A 23,036-nucleotide genomic window follows, 5' to 3' on the forward strand; every position below is an offset into this window, starting at 1 on the left:
AAAGCTAGATCTGCAGAAGTCTACCTAGATCTGCCTAGACTTTCACACTATATTCCACATATACCTTCCAGTCTTCTACATATGGGTAACAAAGGTAGTTGTCTATGTATTCAATTTGTGTTGTTTCATACTAGGATATCTAAATGTCCTCAGCAACAACCGCTGGAGAGAACGCTGGTGTCGGGTGAAGGACCACAAACTCATCTTCCACAAGGACAGGACTGACCTGAAAACACACATAGTCTCCATACCTCTTCGAGGGTGCGAAGTTAATACTGGCCTCGACTCTAAACACCCACTGGCGTTCCGACTGCTGCGGAATGGACAAGAGGTGGCTGTACTGGAGGTGAGTGCGCTCATGATTGTTAAAGGGTGTTTCTATCTTAAATTAGGTAAACTACTTCATGTAATGACACACAGAGCCCTTGTCACCCACAGTTTTTTAGAAATTAACCAGCTTTGTGGATTGAGCCTATTATGTACGGAAAGTTTTGGATAAGCTTTTTAAAGTACTTCCTGTGCAGAGGTGATTTAAAGTGTGGAAATGTTGATTATTGTATTTTTGTAAATTTTTCACTGCCACTATTTTCTATGAACTTTTCTACACAGGGAAACTTGAGCACATTGTCCCTGTATTATGAAAGCAATAGGCATTCATACCCATACCCAGGATTCCCACTGGCACCATTCTACTACCCTTCACTTAGGTCACCTGTACGGCAGAGCTCCTCCAGGGCTGTTCTCTGTTTTCCAGAGTGGAGATACCTCTGAAAACATATGTGATGTTCAGTAGCAGATTTTCAGTGCTTGGAAGGCCTATCCATGTCACGCTAAACTATGTGTCCATACCCCCTCAGGTATCAAAGCAGGTGCAGAAGGAACTTTCCTGCCACAACAAGCACTTGGAAGTGTGTAATCTGCTATGCCTACTGGCAGGAGGTCTGGCATTTCTAGCATTTACTAGAAGGATTGACTTGGCATTCAGAAGTACTTGGCAGGCTTTAGTCATGTACACAAATCTGGCTTGGTTTTATTTATTTATTTTACACCCGGACTGCTTTTACTCTTTGGCCTTGAAAACCTCAGTACCATTTAGTTTTACAGTGGGAAAGTGAGAATGGTACATTAAGGAAATGCACAAATTAGTCATTGCAGGAATTGGCACACTTTGCTAATTGTATTAAAGGACAGACTAGGGACCTTCAAATCCATTTGCAGGAGACACATGAAGCCCGGGTTTATATTTTGCATGAGCGTCTGTTGGTTTTTCTACTCTAGTGCTGAATGAGATACAAGAAAGTCATTGCGTAATTTGTTATTTTTGTGTTCTACAAGACACAAAACACAAAATATACTGATAACTAAATAAACGTGAAGAATGTATTACCTTGTGTGTTTATTTTGAAATAATAAATTGTCTTTTATTCCCTTCCGCTACTAAAGGCGATTTCTTCAGAAGACATGGGCCGGTGGATAGGAATATTATTGGCTGAAACCGGTTCTTCTACTGACCCCGGAGCCCTGCATTATGACTACATTGATGTGGACACCACAGCCAACGTCATACAGACTGCCAAGCAGTCTTTCTGGTAAGCTGATGTATTTCAACATGGTATTGGTATCTAATGTGGTATGATGGACACCCAGTTCGGTCCATTCCAGCCAGGTCAAGCAAAGATCTCTCTATTTCTAAACAAGTGACCGGGGTCATCCTCACCTTTTCTAACAAATCATGTTTTGCTCCACCAAGAAACCAGTTTGTGTTTGCCTACTGCTCTGGCAAGGGCTGTTCTAGCAAGAGATGTTGGTCCTTTGAAATAAGGGTTTATTTAGATCAGAGGATCTACTACGTAATTGCCACAGACCAGTCTGTTTCTTTCTTAGCGCCAAAATCTAACAGACTCCACATTTGCCAGTTTGTAAAACCTTGGAACGTTGCTAGTAATCATGGGCAGATCTGGACAATTTAAGGGAGACAAATGTTCCTGAACTTACCTAGACTTTATAAATAGGCCCCGTGTCCGTGATCTAACGGACTTTAGTAGTAATGTCAGGCCAACTGCCCTGGGGTATCTACTAGGGATGCACCGATATCTAGTATACTAGTATAGGTATCGGTGCCAATACAGAGTATTTGGGCGAGTACTCGTATTCGCCCAAATGCTCCGATACTTACTCCCGATACCAGAAATTCCAGGCAGAAGGAAATGTCCCTCTGACCAGCAGTGCCGAGGCAGCATGGGTCCTGGCTTCCTAACCAATCAGGAAGCCAGGCAGCACATAATGATCCACCTCCCGGCTTGCTGATTGGCCAAGAAGCCAGGCTGCACAGGAACAAGTGAAGCCAGCTTCCTAGCCAATCACGAAGCCGGGAGGCAGGTTGTGATGTGCCACCCGGCTTCCTGATTGGTTAGGAAGCCAGAATGCCTAGCACAAGTGAAGCCAGTGTTCTTTCGCTAGAACACTGGCTTCACAGGAAATCAGGAAGCCGGACAGCGGGTCATGATCTGCAACCCAACTTGCTGATAATCTGGGCACACGGCACTGGTACTCGGTACTTGGCATCCGGGAGTACCGATAAAAAAAATATCGGTACTCATATTCGAAAAACCGGTATCAGTGCATCCCTAGTATCTACTGTACTAAGGTCAAAAGGTGCACAAAGACATTTTAGTCACTGTCAAAAATCAGAAAAAGGTTGATAGCTATTGTTCCCCCTAACTGACACTACCATAAACATGCATGCTTGGCCAATATAAATGTACGTACTTCTGGTTTGTAGAAATAACTGTGACATCTGGATCATGTAGTCCTAACCATCATGGGTGTCAGTCACCTTAGTCTGCCTAAAATAGTAAAAAGAAAACCGGGCTCCATCACCTTGAGCATTATGAACAATAGCATTTATTATAAGAAATATAATGCACTCACAGGGCACCCAGAAGAAAAATCTAATTTCAGAGTGTCTGCAGCAGAGAAAGGTGTCATCAAGCAACCCTTCTTGGCCAGCAGCAGGGGTGCATGTATGACCAGGGAATTGCACCCTGAATTCCTGCTTAACAGGCAAGACAGACCTGCTGTCCACCGATCGGCGGGTAAATATGGTGAATGGTAATTTGTGGTTTTAGTAGCCATACTTTGTGTTGTTGTTTAGCTCCATGAAGCTCATCATGTGGTGATTGTGTTGTTTGCTGTTCAGGGATTCTGGTAGACATGCAGCAGGGCTATCCAAGGGTCCTTACATAAAATCATATTAAAGTATGTAGAAAAACAAAGCCCCTCAGAATGAGTCAGTTTTTGGCATGCCTTCTAAATATGTAACATGCTAACCTCAGCACTACACTCTTCAGACATTTATCCAAATGTCCAAGATTTATTTGTGCTCAGTGTAAGGAAACTAAATACCTAACTAAATATATTGTTATAAACTCCTATACTGGCTCAAGACTGATAAGATGTGCAGAGCATATTGTTAGACTGACCAATCGGCAAAGGGCCATGTTTTGTTTATGATTGGAACAGGTTTCTGTATAACCATCATAGGCCGTGGCCTACACAGCCAGTCGCACATTCCCAAATGTTTCATATAAGGTTCCAGACTTCACCCCACCAGCCAGTGCAATGTAGTGTCTTGGCACAGTTTGTGTATTTTTGTTGGTGGGCTAGTGTTCAATGTACTTACAGTACAAAACATAAAAAATTTCCCAGCACACTTACCAGCTAGCCTGCAACAAAACAAAATACACTGTCTAACAATATGCATTAAAAACAGAGGTTTTAGTCGCACAACGTTTGCAACATATGTGGAAGCCACACTCCCTCGTCAAGGCCCCTCTGTGTAGTGTGGTCCTAACTCTAATCTATGTGAGCCTCCATCTTGGAGCATATATAACAAGGATAAACTGTGTATGCCTGGAAGTAGTCCACTCCTCCTTAAAGCCAATTTCCACCTTTTTAGAGGTTTTGTTAAAAAAACAAACCAGCAATGTACACCGAGTTTACATGAAGCAGGCATATGCAGTTGATGTATATGAACACAGAATCTTACATTTTTTGTTAGATTCCCTCTTCATAGCCTCATAAAAATAGCTGCCTCTTTGCTGTGCAAGGAATGTGTGTATATCTTTCCTTATTCCCTCCATTATGTGGATCTTGTTCTGGCTGTGAGTGTCTATCTGTCAGCTACTTCCTTTTTGGGGGACTAACTCCCTTTTTGTAGTCTTGAAAGGACCCTGTAGGGTGCTCTGACTTCCCTTTCCACCATTTCTAGGTTGCTCAGAGAGACCATCATCCAAGCTTGGTCTCAAGGATCGGGTGCCACCCTTTCCTGTGCAGGCATACTCTATTGGATCTGTGAGTGTTTCTTGTTGTTTTTGGCATCAAGCATCTTTTTCCCCAGATTTTCAAGGCTGCCTCCTGCTTTTTTGTTCACATGGTCTCTAAGTTCTACCAGGAGGTTGCAGCCTCATCTGATACCAGCTTTGGGCATAAGGTTGTTCAAGCATCTCTTTCAGCTGCAAGTAGTCCTTAGTTTTGTTATTTTTCTCCTGGGCCTGTTAGCATTTGTTTGCTGTGTTGCCCACCCCTCAGTAGGACTACTTTTGGATGTCCTGAAGGTGAGGACCCTCCCGTGTCCCTCAATAGAAGAGAACCAAAGTACGTTTTTTGTACTCCCTGTAAAATTATTTTCTTGGAGTCTATTGAGACCCCACATCTCTGTATATGACCATGCTCCTGATACTGCTTTACTACAAATCCTGAGGCATGCTGGTAGTAGAAAGGGTTATCCTGAGCTGGCCTACAGTTTTTTGGTTTGCCAGTGTCCAATCCCACTAGTGAAAGACTTCCTGTCTGTCTCAGTGGACCCAAAAAAATTGATTTTACTGTAGGTACAAAAATTCTAGTTTGCCTAATATATTCTATATCTAAATATTAGGGAATGCGCCGAAATTTCGGCCAAAAATGGTGCTTTGGGCAAAATGCTGAAAGTACAATTTTTTGGCCGAAAATGCGGTGCATCCCTAGTTTCTTTCCTCCCTGCTGGGTGCTGCTCTGTGTCCCCTCTAACATAGAACAGCGTCCAGCAGGGAAAAGAGAAACTTTCAGGAGGTGGGGCGGGGAGGAGAGCAAAGTCATTGGTGTCACAGAAGGCCGAGGACTCCTCCCAAACCGCCCCGCTCTGTGTCTTGTGAAAAGCAGATCAGGATGAAGAGCAGTGCGGGGAGAAGACACCTGTCACAGGAGGCCGAGCCAGCGGAGCGGGGACGAGAGCACTGTCAGCTGTCACAGGAGGCCAAGCTCTCCTCCCTGCACCGCCCGCTCAGCCTCCTTTGACAGCAAGTCAGGATGGAGAGCAGTAAACAAACTCTCAGCGATCAGCTGATCGTTGAGTGTTTGTAAATAATTGCGGACAGAGTATGATTACTGTGTCCCCAAATATTAATGAATGGGAAGTGATCTACATCACTTCCTGTTCATTCATGATTGTGGATATAGTAACTATACTATACTAATACTATATTCACAGTTTATGGATGGACAGGAGCACTCATGAATGAACAGGAAGCCTCTATACTAACAGAGGCTGCAGAATAAGAGATTGTGTGCTCAATCTCTTTTTCTATTTTAAAGGGAGATATCAGGGGTCTGTTTAGACCCCTGATATTCCCCAGAGCCAGTAATTAAAAAAAATATTAAAAAATATTATTTAAAAAATATAAGAAAAATTATACGTTTTGGTTTTCTGACAATTTTTTTTATTTTTGGTTTCGGTTTCAGTCTGAAAATTCCATCTCTTTGCACCTCTACTAAATATTGTATATCTATATGCTATACCATTACACCTGCTTCTCTGGGAGCCCATGTCTTTATTTTCTCTCTGAAGCGCTGAAGCTTCCGTCAGACTATACAGCATTTGACACATCTGGGAGTGAGGGAGGTCTGTGTCCCTCACCGCACGCTGGTTCCTTCCTCTGACTTGCGTTACTGCTTTGTCCTGTAATGATATAGGAGCCGATGGCTGGAACCATGGCACGCAGCAGGGGTTACGGGCATCCGACAACTGTGAAAGTGTCAAATACTAAAGTATTCTAAAGTCTTATGGGGAATGCTATTACCACTTCTTTTGCAGCGACCTGCTATTTATTTTTATGTATTCATTTATTTTTGTGTGAAAATGTCACTTTGTTTACTCAAGGGATAGAGCTCAGGGTAGATGCCACCGAGCTGGCCCAAGGTGGGTCAATGTCCAGTAGGTTGTGGAAACACAACCTGTGATAAGTGTTGTCGCCCCCCTTATGCTGTGTATTTATATCTCAGGAAAAGGCAGATAAATTACAGGTCTGTGTGCTTCTCTGCAAATCCTTTTGACGGTAAAGCATTTCCTATGTAGGTACTTCTGTCGGGTATTTAGCGGTTTGGCAAGAGTTTACCTTTTAACTGGAAGTTACTTATTAAAGCAGCCTTTAATGGTATAAGGTAGAAATTCTAATGTCTGGTTTGATTCATTTGAAAGTGATATGTTTATACATAAAGATTTTAGTTTAATTCTTTCTGTCTTATTTAATTTGCTTTATTTGCAGAGACCTGGATAAAACCACATTTTGGCTTATTTTCTGTCCGTTCCCTGTAGTCTTATTTCAAGGAAATAAAGTCAGTAGACATATAAGCCTCCTTCCACTAAAGTGTCATTCTCCCTAATATTTATAAAAACTGGAATAACCTATGTCGGGTTATTCCAGTTTTCGGTCATGGTGTTGCCCTCTCCCTTCTGCACACTGCCACCCTGTGGATGACATGTGAACTGCAAGACGTAGAGGATTTATTTATATATTACAGGTATTTATTTATATAGCACCATCAGTTTCCACAGCACTTTACATACTATCCATTCACATCAGTACCTGCAACATTCTGTGGTTCCTTGTGTGGCAGGTGACTCGGGCATCCCACAATCATGAAAGTGTCAAATTCTGAAGTCTGACAGAGGCTGTATTCACATCACTCTCTGCCCTCAAGGAGCTTACAATCTAAGGTCCCTATTTCATATGCACACATACTATATCTGATTTGGAGCCAATGAACCTACCAGCATGTCTTTGGAGTGTGAGACAAAACCAGAGTACCGAATGGTTTTTTTCTTTAATCAGATCATTTTTATTAAAGATTTTTAATACAATACAAAAATAAAACAAGCAAAAAGAAACCATCTGGTTCCTTCAAAGACATAGATATCTAAGAATAGGCAATGAACAACGCACAGTGTAACATATACTCCGAGACCTCAGACATTACTGTTTATACCAAACTGCATAAAATCAAACACATCACGTCAATAGTGGGCAGTGGGCAGCTATCCATCTTGATCAAATAGAATCAAACTTGTTCATGGTGTTGTGCGGCCAATAAGTATGTTTTTCAAAGGCAATACACTTGGTAAGTTCAGCCTTCCATTCCTCATGGAGGGGGGATATGCTGACATCCATTTAAATGCAATCATCCTACGAGCTAGGAACAGGGATTTTGTAATAACTAAGGACAGATGGTCATCCATGTCACTCATATCAAAATAACCCAAAGTAAATTGGGGACCTTAGTCAAAGGCAAAAAGGCTATCCACTGAGACACTGTGCTAAATATTATTGATAGAGCTTCTGTTAAAGGGCAATAATCAGCACCTCTCAAGCTGAAATCACTTGTTATCATACACTGAGACTTTTCAAATTGTAGGTAACTCTCTGGGTCATGGCAGTGGAAAAAAAAGGGAGGAGGTGATAACCGTAGGTGCGCTGCCTCGAAGGGTCAAGTGAGTTGCACAAGAAATAGCAACAGTTGGTCTAGCAATGATGGAACTTTTGAAGTCCGCTTATCTCAGGGTACAAAACTACAGCAAAAATGCGACTTGAGCTATTACTTTTTTCCCTGGAGAGTGCTTAGGGATATCAGGGAGGCCCAATCTGGTGACATGAACCATCTATTAAATCTATAGACACTTTATGGTTTAAACACAAACACTTAAACCAAATATGTTGTTGTACACGTTCCCGTTTCATACGTCCAACGTTTAATATTTTTATTTTTATATGTCCCACTTTCTACTGTAATACAAGCAAGGTATATCCACATGTCCCTTCCTAGGGTGACAATGCTTACTCCGTTCTGGTGTAGCGTTGTCACCCTTTCCTGCAAACTTCTGAGTTGGAATACAAGCAGCCTTGCCTATACACAGTGTGCTGATGCATGGAAAAGCAAGCGACATTCAAACCAAGCAAACCTTTTATATCACTAAAATAAAACAAACACTCTCCAAGTGGCAAGAAATGGCTGCGGCATTTTTTATTGGTTTACTCAATATATTAAAATATTTTAAATATATATAAATAAATAAATAGCATAACTTCAATTACATAACTAGTGCTTGGCTAGAAAGGCCCAAGCACACCAATAATAATAAACAGTTTTCAACATCTTTTAAAATGTCCCCAAAAGCCAGGCTTTAACTAAAGCCTGGTACCCCCACCACGGCCATTTCTAAACAGTTCTGCAATCCAAGATTGAAGATGTCAAGACCAACATCAGAAAGGGGAACAGCATCATTTCGGTAAATACCTTGAATACCGCCTTCAAGATTGACTGACATGTCTATAAGAAAAGCCACCCACAAAAGGCATGAACTTTTCCATAGACCTGTTGATGCGCCTTCTGATTTTTTCCAAGTGCTGAAACGCAGGAGAAAGTAACCACAGCAACCGAGGAACTATTTCGGAAAAAATGATAAAAGTGTGAGAAGAATACAGCTTACAATAAGGTGCCCATACACCTTACGATTATCGGACGATTTTCGTATGCGATCGACTTTTCGTCCGATAATCGTATGTGTGCATTGCAGTGTCCGACCGACATTACTGTACAATCGTACGACTTTTGACGGTCAAGCATGTTTGAAAACTTTGCTCGATTGTACGATTGTCGTAAGGTTGCTGGCGTTTCCGTCCGTCAAAAGTCGTACTATCTACACTGCGCTTGCACTAACGAAAATACGACAAATCAATTACCGCATTTCGTCCAGGTGCTTTTCGTTAATTACGGCTAAATTAATCTTGCGATCATCAGGGCAGGATGGGGCTGCCGTACGAAAATCGTACGTCTATTCGATCATCGGACGAAACGTTTCGTCCGATAATTGTAAGGTGTATGGGCACCTTTAGAGATATCCCTCTTCATGCGGAAAAGCAGCTGTGTTACACTTTCCAATATCGTTACCTCCCAGGTGTATAATCAATATATCAGGAGCAGGCCATTTATCATACATCTGAACTAAACAGGTTATCAAATCTCCCCACCTCATACCTCGCTGGCCTGCCCAGCAGACCAGAAACTTAACTGGGTTTAGAGAAACATTCTCCGTATACACCCTCCGAGAAGCACGCTGCTGCGCCCAGAAAATACACCCTCCGAGAAGCACGCTGCTGCGCCCAGAAAATACACCCTCCGAGAAGCACGCTGCTGCGCCCAGAAAATGTAACTATGTCCCATTATCCAGATGGAAACTGTCTCACCTAAGGAGATCAAACAGATAAATGAGGTCTAATATACATCCTGAACCTGTTAGACTCCCATCGGCCCAATTTCTGTATGATACTGCCATCAAGGCCCAATTTAGCAGCCTCAGTAGCAGCACCAATACGAAAGGAGTGTGAGGAGAATTTTAGACCACCTAAACCAGCTACTGATAAGCATTTAAAAAGAACACTGTTAAATTGAAATTTAGAAAGCGGCGAACCATCAGCATGAATAACATCTGAACTAAACAGGTAATCAAATCTCCCCACCTCATACCTCGCTGGCCTGCCCAGCAGACCAGAAACTTAACTGGGTTTAGAGAAACATTCTCCGTATACACCCTCCGAGAAGCACGCTGCTGCGCCCAGAAAATACACCCTCCGAGAAGCACGCTGCTGCGCCCAGAAAATGTAACTATGTCCCATTATCCAGATGGAAACTGTCTCACCTAAGGAGATCAAACAGATAAATGAGGTCTAATATACATCCTGAACCTGTTAGACTCCCATCGGCCCAATTTCTGTATGATACTGCCATCAAGGCCCAATTTAGCAGCCTCAGTAGCAGCACCAATACGAAAGGAGTGTGAGGAGAATTTTAGACCACCTAAACCAGCTACTGATAAGCATTTAAAAAGAACACTGTTAAATTGAAATTTAGAAAGCGGCGAACCATCAGCATGAATTAAACAATTACCTATAGAAGAGGGCCTAATGGACAAAAAGGCATTAGCATTACTCAAAGGGCACAGTGTGGCGTCTGCAAGTGAATTCAGAGCAATCCAGGATCCCTTACCAAGCTGATCCGTTTTGGAAGCTCTAATCAAATTAAGCAAACAGTTCCCTGTAACCCTCACATCAGAAAATTGCAAACCTGACAAACAATTTTTACTCAGAGCTACAAGTTCAGAAATCCGTAAGGTTGCAAAAAAGGCCCGCACAAACGCCGTACGGAAAATAAATATTTCATACTGCGAAAAACAAAGAGAACCTGCAGCGGTGTACAATTTGGACAACACGTCTAATGTAATCGATTTCCTGTCATCCGGGGTAAACGTGTTCTTTCTGTAACCCTTTAACATCTGCTGCACAGAAAAATAACTGTTACAAGCAGGAAAGTTCAAAAGTATCAGAAAGAATGAAACACTTGCCAAAGATTTCACTATAAGGCTGGGTGGGTTCACACGTAGGCATATCGAATATGTGCGTTTGTCGTGCGTTTCGTGCAGTGCGTTTTTACCGTGATTCGCGGTAAAAAACGCACGACAAACGCACGTTTCCGAGGGCTACCTGGCTGTATCCCAATGGATACGCGCGGCAAATACGCCCCAAAGAAGCTCCTGTACTTCTTTGGGCGTAGGGCATTTTGCAGCGCGTTCCTACGCGCTGTAAAACGCCGCGGTGGGAACCATGACCATAGGCAATCATTGTTTTTCACATGTTGAGCGTTTTACAGAGCGTAGGAACGCGCTGTAAAACGCCCAGGTGTGAACCAGGCCCATGAGAATAAGAGTAACATTGTTCCATAAGAAAACAAACAAATGAAATGACTGATGCCTCAGAGGAATAAATATTTACAAAACCAGCAGAACATAAAGATTGACACCAATGTTTCCATGCAAGGGAATATTGTTCCCACGTAGAACTAGCAACAGAATGTCTGATATTGTCAGAAATCATATTTAAATTAAATCCCAAAGGTAAGCTGGACATGGGCAACCCTCCGCGTCCGCAGTCGGTTCCAACCTCCGGAACAACTCCATCTGCAAACGCGACAGGGCATCAGCAGTGCAATTTAGTTTTCCAGGAACATACTTAGCTTTTAGCCATATGTTATAGCGAAGACACAGAAAAACGAAATGTCTCAGTAAAACAACTACTGGGGTGGATTTGGATGACCGGCAGTTCACCGCAAACACCACACCTTTGTTATCCGATTGCAATAAAATCCTTTTATTGCGGAAACCGTTACCCCATAAAGCTGCTGCTGCTAAAACAGGGAATAATTCTAATAAAACTATATTTCTAGTAAACTGTCTAGTAAACCAGGAGCGTGGCCAAGTACCGCAACACCAGTTACCATTCCAATAAAAAGGCCATAACCAACAGATCCAGAAGCGTCCGTGAAGAACCTAAAACCATCGTCAACAATAAAGTCATCCTGCCAAACAGATCTACCATTAAACTCGGTGAGATAAACATACCAAACATATAAATCCTCCTTTAAAGGAGAACTATGAGGTGAGTGCTTTTCACTCACCTCATAGTTCTAGCCGACCTGTAACAATGAGACATGTCACAGGTCGCCTCAGTAGATCAAGAAGTGAGCGAACACATACCTGCGTTTGCTCACCTCTCGATCCTGTCACGGCTCTCTGCCGTATTTAAGTCCCCCCCCAAAATTTAAAGTTACACATAAAAAAGAATAAAAAAACAAAAAATGTTTTTAAAGTCCCCACCCATACATACATGCAAACATGACGATTGTGCCGCACATGTTACATATCGCCGCGAACGTCCGAGTGAGGGCAATAATTCTAGGGCCATCAATCACTGATAACACTAAACTGATGAGCGGTAAAAGCTTTTAAAGTGTCGCCTATGGCCAATTTTGGGTATGGTAGTTTTCTGCGATTTCGCGGGTGCGCGCAATTTTAAAGCTTGACATGTCTATTTACCCGATGTGACCCGATCTTTTATATTTTACCAAAAAACTGGGTAATAATAAATGTTTCCTGACATAATGTAAAAAAACCCTTTTTTTTTTCAAAATTTTCTGTAATTTTTCCTAATTATAGTAAAAAATAAACCCCCCAGTGGTTACCACCAAAAGAAAGCTCTATCTGTCCCCAAAAAATGGTATTAAATTCATTTCAGTACAGCGTTGCATGACGGAATAAACGTCAGTCAAAGGACTGCAGCGCTGAACACTGAAAAATGGCCTGGCCAGGAAGGGGGTCTAAACACCTGGTCTTGAAGTGGTTAACTCACCAGATAATCTGACATGAACAAAGGGGGATTTGCTCATGTATGTCAGCAGTGGCTGCATACAATCGTCGAGAAAAAATTATCCCGGGTAGCAAAAGCTAGAGCCCCCAGAAAAGATTGCAAATCCTTTAGAACAACCTTCTTTTTCCGCAACAGCAGACAAATAGTATCAGATATGTTTTCGATCTTTTCTGGAAGGAGCCCAAATTAAATTTTTACAGAATCAATAGTAATGCCTAAAAATTCCAGACACAGCCAGGGCCAGCAAAAGTGGGCAGAGGAAAACCCTGAAAAAATCCTTCAAATAAGAGGCTGCCCTTCTGCTGGTCTGGGTAAATGAGAAGAAACGGTAAGGCACCATTCACACACGAATCGGCAGGCACGTACAGCTCCGTGCTGTGTGCGGGGCCGTACCAAGCACCTCCTGGGAAGGACAGGTGCTGCATGTGATTAGTACGCAGCCCTCGTCCTTCTCTTTGGGGCTACGTGGCTGTACGCCCCCCTACGCTGGCCTGCCCTGCACGTCCGTAGGGGTGCTGGTGAGCGTATTCATACGCCGGAATGGATCCTGTATGCGTCCCGGCCAGAAAACCCGCACCCCTACGGAGTGACCAGGGGTGTTCATCTTTTTAAAACAGCGAAATGCAGGCTGAGAACCACTGCAAAAAGCACACTCATGTCTATACCGACAAGTGTCCGGCCATTTGCAAAACATAGACCTTTTTTAATTGAGGAGTTGGAAGACTGGGCAGGGAGAGGCCTGGCTGCAGGATTTTTTTGTGGGAGAAGCAGATCCAGCCATAGACCGACATTCTTAACTCCGCATGTTAAAGTTCTGTGAACCGACATCTTTTGTCTAAATGATTCGTAATATACGAACCAGCCCAGGCCTCCAAAACCTCTATATACCTCCAGAACTATGTCTACATGTTGAAACAGTCCACTACATAATGCAGGGTGATTTTCTCCTAAAACGCTAGCAAAGATACAGAATGCTCGTAACCAGTTCTGAAAAGTTCTAGCCATAGGCCGGCGGCGATCAACATCAGAGCCATCCTCAACTTTTTTACCAGACCTGGATAAAAATTCCTTGGAACAAGGGAGTAAGGACAAAATATCCACATACTCCCCTTTCCAAATGCTATCTTTCAAAGCGACAGACAAATGGAAACCTAACGGAGACAAAGCACAAGACAAAGCCTCCCTGTAACACACCTCTGGAACATCCATTCTAACAGAAGGGACAGGAGACACACAGGTATTAACAGTAGAAACAACAGCCACAGAAGGATCAGGGATAGATGGGGTAGGAACAGGAATCCAAACAGAAGCAGGAGAGACCACCTGCCTTCCTTCTAAAAATAAACCGAATTGATTCAGCAAAGAATCAAAATTAACAGCAGGGTGCTCACAAGATGGACCAGCAGAGGACGTCTGGGGGCTCAGCGAAGGAACAGGCTGTGCACTGGGATGAAGACTTCTGGGCAACGCTAACAGGAGCCGTGGATCCGGTTACCTAGGCGACGACCGAGGAGTCGAACGGTCGATCCTGCCGCTACCTGAAGGAGCTGGACCCGGAGGAGGCATTTGCGACCGAGGAGGAGGAGCCACACTCCTGGGGCGTCTGGAGGATTGTCGTGGAGGAGAAGGGGAGAAAGCCTGGCACCGAAGCTGAGTCCGCGATCCTTGTCTGCAACCGCCGGTCCGGTCCCCATCGCTAGCTCCGCCCACTTCCGGGTGCTGAAAAAGGAACCATACCGCTCCTTACCGGGATTCCCACTTGATGAAGATGGGTGCTCGAAATGACTGCGGATGGCACCGCCACACATGAACAATAGAAAAATTTCACCAGCACACCATAAGTTGAAAAAACCACACAGTGAGAGGAAACATGAACATAATAAGGGGAATTCTTTTTTGTAATACAAAATAACGCAGTCTAGAGCATGGAAAGTCCTTACTTTCCATGCTCTATGTAACTAAAGTATTATTTTGTGAGAGTTTAACTCTCACACATTACTGTATGCCCACAGCCGCCTATGGAAATCTCCTCTAGCAAGGGCCATTGGTCACCCTGCTTTAAGATCATTATGTCTGACAGTGGCCCCCTCCATGACCTGAACATTTCTCAAGCTTTGGAAACTTGACAGTGAATTTGTTTTTCCAGAACCACAGGCTTTCTACCAGTATCCTTCATTAGAAGACATTTACTTTTCTTTAGTTATATAGGAAAAATATGTCCAGAAATATGTCATTGATGTGAGAAGAGGGAGTGACTGATGAATCTGATGTGAGAGGAGGGAGATAACATCATCTTGGTTCTCTTCCATCCTTTCCACACCCTATAAGAGCATTCTGGGGACATATTGAGAATATACAGAAACATTGGACTTATCAATAGTTCTCTGAGCGTCAGTACTGATTGTTAGTAGAGAGTTATATTGTCACTTTCGATACCATTCTTTAATAAGTAACTATTATGGAATAAAATTAGGGTAAGGTAATTAGGGCAATGAAAAATGAGGACTTTTTTTTGTCTGATTCTGGCACTTTTGGATGGATTTGGAACATAGGGGTCTATTCACAAAGCTGCCGAAGGATCTGGCCGTAGCTTCGGCCGATCCTTCGGCTAGCTTCGGCACCAGGATTTTGAACTGGATCTCGTAGAGCAGTGTGTTCACTTAAATGTATTACTGTGTTTGCTTTGCATCGAGTTTTGGTAAATGCAACATTTGATTTGCTGCATCTAAATTACTTCTTTACCTATGACATGTGAATGCATACAAAACCTTGTCAAAGCCTTGGTTAAGTAACCCAAGAGCAAGTGAGAAGCAACTCAAGCACATTTCAACTGCATACTGTGTTGGCTTGCTTCCTGCACCCATGCACAGGAAGTTTAATATGGAATCATAGAACAAGTAGATACAAATGCTTAGCATCTGAATGCTCAGGACTGCACACCTGCTGCACAGTCCATTATGGAAAATGTTCTAGCTCCTTCAACAGGCAAGTGTGGGTGTCACCATATTAATGTGACACTAAACTCAGGAGTTAAATCTTAAAAATATGTTCAAGTAGCTTAGCAAAAATGTATCTTATTTGTGTATCACTCGGCTGTAGATCCTCAAATCATTTCTGAATTGGTGCTGACGCTGTCCTTCCTTCTGGAGGGGGGCTACTTTTGTTCTCCATGGTCCCTGTGTGTGTTGTAAAGTAGTCACAGCTCCAAGCTTGCTCCCGTCATGGACTACAATCTTACGTTTAGTTTACTAATATGTATTGAAATTGTAGTCCATCACAGGAGCGAGCTTGGAGCGGTGACTACTTTACAACACACACAGGGACCATGAGGAACAAAAGTAGCCACCCTCCAGAAGGAAGGACAGTGTCAGCACCAATTCAGAGATGATTTGAGGATCTACAGCTGAGTGATAGACAAATAACATACATTTTTGTTAATAGGGTACAAGAATGTATTTTTAAAGGAGAACTATGAGGTGAGTGATTTTCACTCAACCTCCTAGTTCGAGCCGACAATAAACTGTCACACGTCGGCTCAATAGATCGGAAAGTGAGCGAACACATACCGTCGCTCACTCACTTCTCGATCATATCCCTGCAGAGAGTGGTGACTGTCACTCACGGCTCCCTGCAGGGATTCCTCCCCTCCCCACTCCGATCCTCCAGCGCTGACTGGCGGAACGGACGGGGGAGGGGACGGGTACAGCTGGCTCTGCCTCTAGATAGGCAGCGCCAGCTGTCACTCACGCAGCTGGGTGGATCTCAACAGTAATATCGGGATCCGTCCCGGCTGCGGCGGTCTCAGTATACCGCCAGCTGTAGCTCGCGATGTACTGAGCTTTGGGTCACGGGAGGATGCTAGTATATGTCCTCCCATGACCCTTAGGAGAACTATGTGGAAAAGCACTTACCCCATAGTTCTCCTTTTAAGATTTAACTCCTGAGTTTAGTGTCACTTCAAACGAATGATCAGCAGAAAGCAGTTTTCTTTTTTTTTTTCTTTTTCAGATTGATCAGTTAAAATTTGCATTTAGGTATATAAAACAATATTTGGCTTAAATACCCCTAATGTCACTGAATAATATATTTTCCTCTGTCTTTTGCTCCTCTAGTTTCATGAACAGAAGGGTAATATCCACTAATCCTTATCGAGAAGCCCCTACAAATGGCTATTCCTGCCCCAGCGGCCTGGCTCTTCACTATGATGATGTTCCATGTATTAATGGATTGGTAAGAAACAATGGACACACACAGTTGATATCAGCTTTGTAAACCATACACCTATAGCTACGCTAATAAGATATTATATATAAGGTGCACAGTCACATGCTGAGAGCTTCTAGTAGTAAGACCATGGGGTGGGATTAAGTTTCATGCATCCCTGTTTGGGGGCATAGGGTTTCCACCTAGGGAAATGTATGGTATGGTATGGGACAACACCTTTTCAGTGGGTTTTTTGGCACTCTTACTTGCAGAGTATTTCTGCTCTAGTCTGTGCATCTGTGTCTTCCTTTTTCTTTGGTTTGGCACACACATACATGCAACCATAGACATGTTTTCACAAGAATGCATGTACACATGAATTCCTAATTCCTTCCCTGAATGCCCATTGGGACCCTCCAGCTTCCAAGCCTGGGGTGCACAGGATGGCTTCTTCCACCACCTTCCATAATGTAATGCAGGGTCCTAGAGTAACCAACCACCAGACATTGCCACACCACGGTGCAGTGGAGAGTACCTAGCTATTGGCAAATAATGACTTTGACAAAGGTAGATATTTCCATATCCACTTTGGGGTCTGCAGCAGCAGCAGCTTGCAATACCTTGTATAACCCTTCACATGTGGGGTCATGTTGCTGTCTGGTACCCTGCAACTGGTGCACTTAAAAGTGTACTTTATTCTTATTGGCTTCTATGCTGTCATGATTGATATTTTTAATGGATAGTTGCTCAAAAGATTTTGGACAACTTTTTTTCTCACCATAGCGTTACTGAATGATTTTGATCTCACCATAGCATCACTGACACAATGATGGGGTTTACTTGTGGAATGACACGTGTGTAATTATTGTATGTGCAATATTTGGGTAAGTTGGAATCACACTGTAGAATATCATATAACACAGAGAGACCTCCTTGTTATTAGGGAGGCTGAAAGCAGATGAGCTTATAATTATGCTTTAGATGTACAGTATGTATGATACAATGCAGGAAAGAGACATGTTATAATAATATAATGGTCAATGTTACCAACTCTCTGTAAAATTTTAGATGGCTGTCAACTAGATTCTGCCCTAGGTGCATGATGGGACTATCATCATAGAGGTTGCAGGCTTTCTCTGCTGTCTTTTTACTGTCTTTCAGTCTTTGCATGTTCTTTAACAGTGCAAGTATGTGTAATTTCAGTGGAGACCGGATGAGGACTTTGCTCACAGAAAGAAAGAAGAGGTGCATTATGATGAAGCAGATGTGTACGATAACTTGCCATCTCCGAAAATCTTTGCACGCTACTCACCTGCTGACAAAAAGGCCAATAGGTTATCCACTGACAAACTGTCTCCTAACCACTACAAATCTCCTGTTTCCTCCAGTCTATCTTCTCAGTCTGTCACTAACAACTCTTCTCTGGGGAGGGCATCCCCGACTCAGGTACACTTTATTTCTTATGTCTGTGTATTCACTGCATGTGCCTGCATGCAAGAACTTTTCCCATAATTCTAGTGGGCAGTAGATTAATGAAGGGAAGTACCCTTCCCTAAATGAAATCCTGGTAGTGCAGCTTCATAGCCGAACTGACAGGTTTTGTGTTACCGGCGGCTACCTGAATACAATAGCCAGCGGTGCAGATTTGCCTTGTTAGCATGGAAGAGGAATTGAATGACTCACATGGAACTCTGCTATTCACTGCGTAGGAGTATAGCTCAGTACATAAGAAGATAGATAGATAGATAGATAGATAGTAAAAGTAATAGAATGATTGCCTGATATCCAGGCAATCATTGTTTGGATCTTGACTTGACAATCTCAGAATATCTCTCTTTAACAAAACATGTAAACCGTGCTGGCAGCTGCCCTGAACCTCTTACATTCCCCACAGCCAATGAATCATCAGTGACCCTCTGCTTACTTTCGCAAGTTTTCTGTCCCCCTCTGGGTGGTTGGACTTGCAGAGACAGGATTGACATTCCATGCTGGTGAATCTCACCACCACTGCTGACAATAAGTGATTTGTATTACATACAGTACTACAGCTATGATTATTTTTCACTGATAGTGCACAGTGGTATGCAACACCATATCCTCCAAATCTAAATGATGTTAAAATAACAAGATATGACTCGGGAAGACTTTCTGAGCATTCATTTATGTCATACACCTGTCTTTGAAAATGTTTGTTGGCTTATTTAATACGGGTAAAACAATTTGCAAAGTGCAGCACATTCATGCCAACCAGTCAAAAATCGCCTCTGTGTTCTGAATACAGTAGACTGACAAAGGGTGAAATGCAGATGTTAATGGATATTGCACCTTGCTAATCAACACTGCTCTTTGTTCTAACTTCTTAGGTAAAGCCATTGTTGGCATATTACGGACAATTAATGAGAAAACAGATAGGCAGCGCCAAAGGTGAAGTGCAAAGAGCTCCATTTCTGAACATGGCCAGTTTATATTTACTTTCCAGGGTGGTTGAACACTTGTGCAGACATGTAGTCCTGAATGTTACACATATCTATCCAGTAAGGTTCAGTTCCACAGATAAACACATACTATTATATTTTTAAAAAATCAAAGCCTCAGTGCTGAAGAACAACCAATATTTAATAGCTCATAAATTAGTATTAATGTGCAGTCTGCTGATGTGTGTGTAGGGCTGGGAGGATATAATGTTATTTAAAGTCACTTGGGCAGACTTGATGAAGTTCCTAGACCGATATCCTCCCCTCACTGCTACTGTCTATGTGTCAGTGACATTTACAGCCAGTAGGAAATCCTCATAATCCATAAGGCAGCATCTGCAATTAGAACCCACCAAATCTTGATCTTGATCTGCATCAGTCCTGTAAATCATACCATATGGACAGGTTCCCCCATTAACCTTCACCTATACAAATACAGCCATTTTTAGTGCAATTCCACTTTAGAGTAGGCCTTCATACCTGTTAGATTTTCTGGGCAAGGCAGGTTTTTTTCCTTTGCAAGATGTTAAGTTAAATTTTGGACCACATAGGGGGGATTTCCCCATGCCACCAATGCAGATGTAACATACCAAGTCTAAGTGACTCCATATATTGCTATGGAGAGTCCAGTAGAGGGCAAGTGATGCAGACAGTTTTCTAAAAGTGTTTGTAAACCCCCCAAAAAGAACTTCAACTATTTGCTCCCCTTTGGTCTGCTAAATATAACATTGAACTTGTTTTGTTATATCCTAGTGCAGAAAATATCTGTTGATTTTGCTATATATCTTGTGAGCTGATAACTTCCTGTGCTCTCTGCCTATGCACGAGGAAGCGTTATGGAGATGAGAAAAGGTCTGTGTTCTTTGTAATCCATCAGAAATGAAGTAGGCAGGGCTGACACCATGTGCACACGCACTATATATCTGGCACATCTGGTCATCTTTTTTTAAATGCATGCCATGATGATGAGTTCAGCTGTATTTGTGTGCTGTCTCTGACATTGCTATGCATTCATTTTAGGTAACAAGGCAAATGAAGGAAAAAAACTTCAGTATATATTCCACTTTGAAGGGATTATGTTATTGGCTTGTCTCAATCAATATAATCTCAAAGGAAACATTTCTATTCTAAACACACTTTCTAGCTGCTGCATGTAATTGCTTCCTTAAACACTTAATTGCTACTCCATGGCCCTTAACAACTTCTAATCTAGCCTTTGTTTCTTCCTCTGCTGGTTATTTAAATCCCCTAAAGCCTATTTTTTCCACAAATAGATAGTTACTTCAATCAATTATTTCATTTTGTCTCTGTCTTTCATTAACAATGTATGTTTCCCCTACAGTTATTGTTCTGTTGAACCTATAAAATATCTTTATTGGTCTCTCATTTGTAGTAGCCACAGATATACTTTGAACTGTTACATTGCACTTCACTTCTTTACTTAAAGAGGACCTGAAATAAGAAAACTGTGCCCAAAAAGGGCAAGCAGAAGGCCAAGGGCTAGTCAACAATATTGCCTGTAGGGTTCCTGCAACTAATCCTTTTCCCATTACTGACTTACCATGCCTTGTTCTGTACTGTGCCTTTGTGTGGGGACAACCATCTTGGTAGAGGCAGGGCCTTACTTCCTCATATCAAAGCTGCCTGCCTGATAAATGGTGGGAAAGCAGTTGGAGAGGTTTAGAATTACATATCGACAGAATGAATGAAGCAGGGATATCCTTGTACTGCAGATCTTCAGATACAGCTTCCTCATCAGCAAGTAAATAATTGAGTAGCACAGTAGTGACATTGACCCCCCACATACACACACACTGAGGAACAGGTTCAGAGATTCATGTGACTTGACCCCTTGTTGACCATGTCCGTCACAGAACAAAAATCTAAATACCAGTTTTTCAAGGTTCAGGAGGATGTATTTATCAAGGCCCCAGTAACCTTTCTATAAGGATACCAGTTGGCTCACATCAATACTTTGAGTCACTGACCTGGAACTAGCATGCAGATTACTGTGATCAGAACTTCGGATCCACTTGCACCAGGTCAGGCAACTAACAGTCTCGGAGGGAGTGTTCAGCTATTTGACAACCTTCATAGTCCTTTGCAACAGGTTTCCTTTAGAAAACCACTGTGGTTACCTGTTTCAAATAAGTAATTGTATACACCGGACTGTAGAACAGTTGTAAAAAAATGCTTTCTCTTTTGTGATGATGTCTGATTGCTTATTTAAATTTGCTTTATCCAGCTGGAGGAATTGTAATGAGATAGGCTCGCTGATCCATATATTATGGTATTGTAAGTCTGTTCGATCCTTCTGGAACCATATCTTTAAGCTAATTTCGGACTTGTCTAAATGTACGGTGGCACCTTCAGCAGCACTGGCCTTGTTGCACTTGTCCATTGAAGACCTTCTAATCCGAGCTAGAACCATTGATAAGCATATCCTCCATAGCAGCTAAGACACTGGTAGTGCTACATTGGAGGGATACATCTATACCTGACTTCAGTGATGTCATTCGTAGGGTGAACCTCCAATGTGCTCATGAACGCATGTTTGCTATGAAAAATGGCAAACTCAATTCATACATGTCAGCCTGGGAGTGCTGGATTAACCACCCTATGTATAAACACGGATGGTTCATGAGACTTGAATGCAGGCATATTGATCGTGACAATGCTATACACATTATCCAGGTACCTGTAGTTATGATTTTCTTTGTGTTTGCTGCTTACCATGTATTGTATACTTTTGACAAAACCTCAATAAAATAATTGAAATGGAAATTTGCTTTATCTATACAGCTGAAGAGCAAGAAACCGCCTGCAGGTATCAATGGAATTGTATCAAAATCAAGAGTAGCCAACAACCAGCAAAAGAAAACCAATCCGACCACTACTGTAAAACGCACAGCCTCCAGTAAGCAATTTTTTGAGTTTTATCTCTCCATCTACAGGTAGATCTCAGATAACAGCTTCTTTGGAGCCGGGCTTTGTGGGGGAATATGAATGTCATGGCTTTAGTTCTTTTACTACATAGTTCCTCGAGATATCCTCTTTACAAGGAAATACTAAACTCTTTGTTGTTGATATAAGATGTACCTGCAAAAAAAATCTTGATGTAGGTTTTACCATAAGCTCCTGGTTCTTAACCAGTGGTTAAACAGATACCTTACAGTACCGCATGCCCACATCTAACCCTACTCTGTCTATTCCGTCTGCCACCCACTATACGTCATTGCCTGCCCCTTTTGCCCACTTCATCTTCTGCTTAATCTGTCCATTCCAACTTCCTCCCCCTCTGTCCTTGCATCTTCCAGCCACTATGATTAACTTCTAACCCTTTTTACCCACTCTTCCACCCATTGTGCTTTATTTCACCCCCATTTTCCCCTCACCTACACCATCCTACTCCTTCTATGCTTAATTTCGTACCCACTCTGTTCACCCCATCTTCTACCCTTTGCGGTTAATTTCCCACTCGGTCTGCTCCATCTTCTTCCCATTCTGTCCTTTTAGCTTTCACCCAAAATGATTTATTTCCCACCTACTTTGACCATTTCATCTTCTTCCCATTCCATCTTCTTTCTACTCCATCTTCCACCCACTCTTCCGACACCATCTTTCCCCCACTCTGCCACTCTTCCTCTCACCCACTTTGCCTACAATATTTTACACCAATTTTTACCTACTACATCTTCCTCCCACTCCGCCCACTTCACCAAGCCTCCCACTTTACCTGCTCCATCTTTCTACTATACTTCGTGGTCCATGTTTCTCCTACTCAGTCACC

At 42.5% G+C, this 23,036-nt stretch overlaps 1 protein-coding gene across 1 annotated transcript in view; it reads left to right on the forward strand.

Annotated features, from left to right (window-relative positions):
- AFAP1 (actin filament associated protein 1) overlaps window positions 1–23,036 on the forward strand; it is a 160,323-nt gene that overhangs the window by 129,997 nt on the left and 7,290 nt on the right. Inside the window, exons 10-14 of the mRNA XM_018554969.1 lie at window positions 135–346; window positions 1,444–1,589; window positions 16,682–16,799; window positions 17,976–18,210; window positions 22,032–22,163. Of these exons, the coding sequence (XP_018410471.1) occupies window positions 135–346; window positions 1,444–1,589; window positions 16,682–16,799; window positions 17,976–18,210; window positions 22,032–22,163 (843 nt within the window). The remainder of the gene's footprint in view (window positions 1–134; window positions 347–1,443; window positions 1,590–16,681; window positions 16,800–17,975; window positions 18,211–22,031; window positions 22,164–23,036) is intronic.

The sequence above is a fragment of the Nanorana parkeri genome, unplaced genomic scaffold (genome assembly GCF_000935625.1).
Source record: "Nanorana parkeri isolate BGI_ZX_2015 unplaced genomic scaffold, ASM93562v1 scaffold180, whole genome shotgun sequence".
Classification (NCBI taxonomy): domain Eukaryota; kingdom Metazoa; phylum Chordata; class Amphibia; order Anura; family Dicroglossidae; genus Nanorana; species Nanorana parkeri.